The sequence below is a fragment of the Tribolium madens genome, unplaced genomic scaffold, assembly GCF_015345945.1.
Source record: "Tribolium madens isolate multiple individuals breed KSU strain unplaced genomic scaffold, Tmad_KSU_1.1 Scaffold_1;HRSCAF=32;Tcas5.2_LG8, whole genome shotgun sequence".
Taxonomy (NCBI): domain Eukaryota; kingdom Metazoa; phylum Arthropoda; class Insecta; order Coleoptera; family Tenebrionidae; genus Tribolium; species Tribolium madens.
The window spans coordinates 7,421,144-7,424,893 of NW_025400984.1; the positions used below are offsets into that span (position 1 = coordinate 7,421,144).

At 38.9% G+C, this 3,750-nt stretch overlaps 1 protein-coding gene across 1 annotated transcript in view; it reads left to right on the forward strand.

Moving 5' to 3' along the window:
• The first annotated feature begins 365 nt into the window (after positions 1–365).
• The window catches only part of LOC123016445 (protein gustavus), a 20,381-nt gene continuing 16,996 nt past the window's right edge, over positions 366–3,750 (forward strand). Inside the window, 1 exon segment of the mRNA XM_044416847.1 lies at positions 366–601. Coding sequence (XP_044272782.1) covers positions 384–601 — 218 coding nt within the window. The 5' untranslated portion in view covers positions 366–383.

A 3,750-nucleotide genomic window follows, 5' to 3' on the forward strand; every position in this document is an offset into this window, starting at 1 on the left:
TGCCCAAAACCACCTCTCGAATTATACATTTTTCGTTTTTTTCTCATCCGCTTTCCGAATTTGGAAAAAATGGTTTCATTCAGGTTGATTGACCTTTTGAGTTGTGTAGCTACCAAATGTGGTAATCATTCGAGTTTTTTTGTTTTGTTTTATTGAAAGTATATTTTTAAATTTTTATCAAGGAAAAAATAATTCTACTGAAGTGTAACTTTGTTAAATTCGGGGTGCGCCCGGCGCTCCGAATTCGAAACTTGGCGCTTCGAAATTCAGCATTCGATTGGCTTAGAGGGTCCGCGCCTCCCTCTTCGAACCAATGGGGCTTTCGCCTCGGCTTCGGACTGTTTCTCGCCAAGGTTAGACTTCAGTGTTGGCGAGCAGCGGACATGATAACTTCTCCCCTGCTCGGACTCTGTTGGCTACCTAATAACCGTGTGTTTAGTGTACAATCCGCTCACAATAAGATCCTCGGACGTTTAGTGTGGAACCAACATCAGTGTTTTTTGACAATAGGACAAGCGCAATCTGTGACTCCGTATGTCGGATTTTGGAATAGTGTCGCTATTTTTCAACCATCATCACACCCCTTTAATATGGAAACAAGGTAATTCATAAAATATGTCGAGTAAACGAGGAGGGCGTCGCGACGCCCTGATTTCGGCGACGGAGAGATCGATTTCACCGGTTGTGTTTTTCGAATCGAGAAAGGTTGGTTTCGGGTAAAGTGGACGAAAAATTTAGTTTTGGGGTGTGGATGTGTCAAAAAAGTGTCAAGGCTGAAGGATAGTGACCTGCTTTTAATAATGCAATAAAGCACTTTTCTTTTAAACAAAAGATCTGTAAACAGATTTCTCCACAGATATATTATTATTTAAATCTTATGGTGTGTTCAAGGCTTCGAACAAAATATAACAAACAACTGGCAAAATTTGGACAAGCTGGCTAAAAATATTAAAATATCATACGGGTGATTAACATGTTTATCACACGCATATCTTGTTTTTATTTTTACCGAATCAACCAACCAATGTTATCGAAACGTTTTGAAATAATAGGATTTGACTATTTTGGGTTCACTTGGACGAAATCTTTTTATTACATTTACTTATTATTTTCCGTTTTCGTGAATATATTGAAACACCCACCACTCATTGTACTTCCACAATGGTTCTACGGTTCCTGGGTACGTTTTGTGATAGAGATGGGACCGTTCCTCGGTAGACAAGAGAAAAATACAAAAGAGATCAGCGTTCTTTTGTAGGTAGCTTTCGGCTTCCCAGGGTCGCGACTTTCACATATTTTATGGTAAACATACGATGAATGGGAACAGAAGGAATTTAATGGGAATCGGTCCCAACGGCTCTATTTACGAACGTGAGATGGGTCTAAATGTGCTTTTTATTTTGCTTTTATTCCTTTTCTGTTTAATTTTTTTGGAAAAGCCAACGAACGTCACCATGAGGCGATTATCATTATCAGCTTCTCAGAATAATGAATTACGTTTGCGGTCAGCACAAACCTGAAAAAATATCGCATGATGCGGTCTGGTTGTAATTTCTGGGGTTCATGGAAGTTAACGGACTCGGTCTAAACCGAGCAAAAGACGTTTTCCTTATTACTGCCAAGAAATTTGCGTGTTTCATGTTTACTTTCTTAAATATGAATCAGATTTTGTGGGTATCATGTGGGTCGATGACTCATTCTGAAATTTTATCTAGGATTTCGTAGACGGTTCTCGGGTTTATTCGGATCTAAGGATTAGAAGGCTGGAGGTAATTTGTTTAAATAAGTCGACCCTTGGATAATGGAAGGATCAGCTGTAAAAGTTTATGGGCATTTTATGGTCGAAAGTTCAAGTTGATGAGCTTCTTCTGGGAAGGTTTCGGGTCCGCTTGGGCAATGTCGTAAAGAATTTTCGACAAATTGGGTATAGGAATGCTAATTTTTGGACTTGGCTATTTGCGACTCGACAGGTGACTGGAAATTTTTCGAATAGCCGGAAAGGTCAAGTAGCGTTGGAAATTTCGATACCGGGGGACATTGAACCGAGCAAAATTTGGTACACTTTTCTAAAAAAATTGTTTCAACAAAGCATGGCTGTTGCTATTAATTTTTTAAAATTAAAAATAGTGATTCTTTTTTGCTATACCATGTAGACTGGCAAAACAGAAATCATTTCATATTTAAATTGATTTCGAATTGAAAACGATGTGTTTAATGAACATTTCACTTAAACGTAAAGTTGATGACTTATTCAATTACGGAACGCCTGTTATTGATAAAATTATAAGTTAGAGGGCAGTGATCTTATCTAATCGGTGTAACTGTAACGTAATGTGATATGATAATTTCCTCGATGAAGTCAATAGAAAAGTGTATGTAAGTGAACTAATTTTTTGAACAATTAATAATGTATCGGACTACTTGTTTGTTTTTCTTTGTGGAAATCTCTTTGTTATCATTTGAAGTACACATTTTTAAAAGAACTAAAAACATCGAAGTGAAACATTTTTGTTTTGTTTTCTTTTTATTAAATATGTGAAAATTTTAACTCTTGAATTTGTGTATCAGAAGCATACTTAGAGACCATTCTATCAAATCTCGATCGCATTTCCTTTTTTCATGTAAACAATTATTTTCCGGCTTATACCCACACCCATCCTCCCCCATTCAGAATTTTTCCACAATTTCCAACCCAATCACTTGAAACAATCGAGTCGGAGTTTTAGTTTCAACGGTTTCGCTCTTTTCCCCATGTTTTAATCGCAATCAATTTTCCCATACGCACGTCCCCTCGGAGAGGACGTGTCCATCTCTCGATTGTTTTCCAGTGCTGTCCTCGAAACAATGAACAATATTCGGAATTAAAAGCGATTGTTCGTGGTCGTTCTCTGTGTCGTTCGCCGGAAACGCCTGAAACCGCCACGGTTTCAGGACTTATTAGACGAGCAATTCCAAAAGGAAATAAGAGAGACTTCTCTCGGCCACAAGGCGAACGAGGTATGTTTTCAGTCCCGACGGTATCTCGTCTTTTTATTTTTATTATTTTTTATTTTTCGCCGCCGAGCGCGTGTTTTTTTCCATTCTGGTGCCCCCCCAGACACGCAGACACAAAGAACGACGTTGTGTTTTCGTAAGGAGCGGCACATCGCATCGCATGCACCATGCGATACGAGCGGACAATGACACAAATCGCGATGCAATTCGAGCGAATGACAGCTGACAAGGACACTCTCGCTCCATCTTTTGTTTACACGTACTAGATGCTGATGACATCTGCGGCATGCGATTATCAAACTGATGTTGAGGCCAGTTGGTGAGGTCACGCACGCACGGGACTCTAGATAAAGTATCGCGGAATATTACGCTTTTTCATTCTCGTGGCAGATGGTTATCTTGCGGTTCTTTGACACTGCGTTTTTCGGTGGCAGGGGGTTATTGATGGTATCAAAAAAGCGTGTTTTGCAGACGTCGGGCCACTAGTAAATACCGTGAAAATCGACGAAATATTCACAGCTGACGCTCGTTTTGAATAAATTTGGCAACAGTGGAGGCTTATTATAACTCTTGAGGCGGCACTTGTCGAATCGATATTTCCCAACCGGAACGGCAAACGGGGAAAATAATCGCTTAAATGCTGGAAAAGAGCCTTTTTTCTTTTTTATACTTTAAAAGCAAATTTAAGCGATATTACTAAAAAATTAAAATCAGGAAATTCAATGATTTTTTAGTTTTTTTATTGTTTTGGTTTAT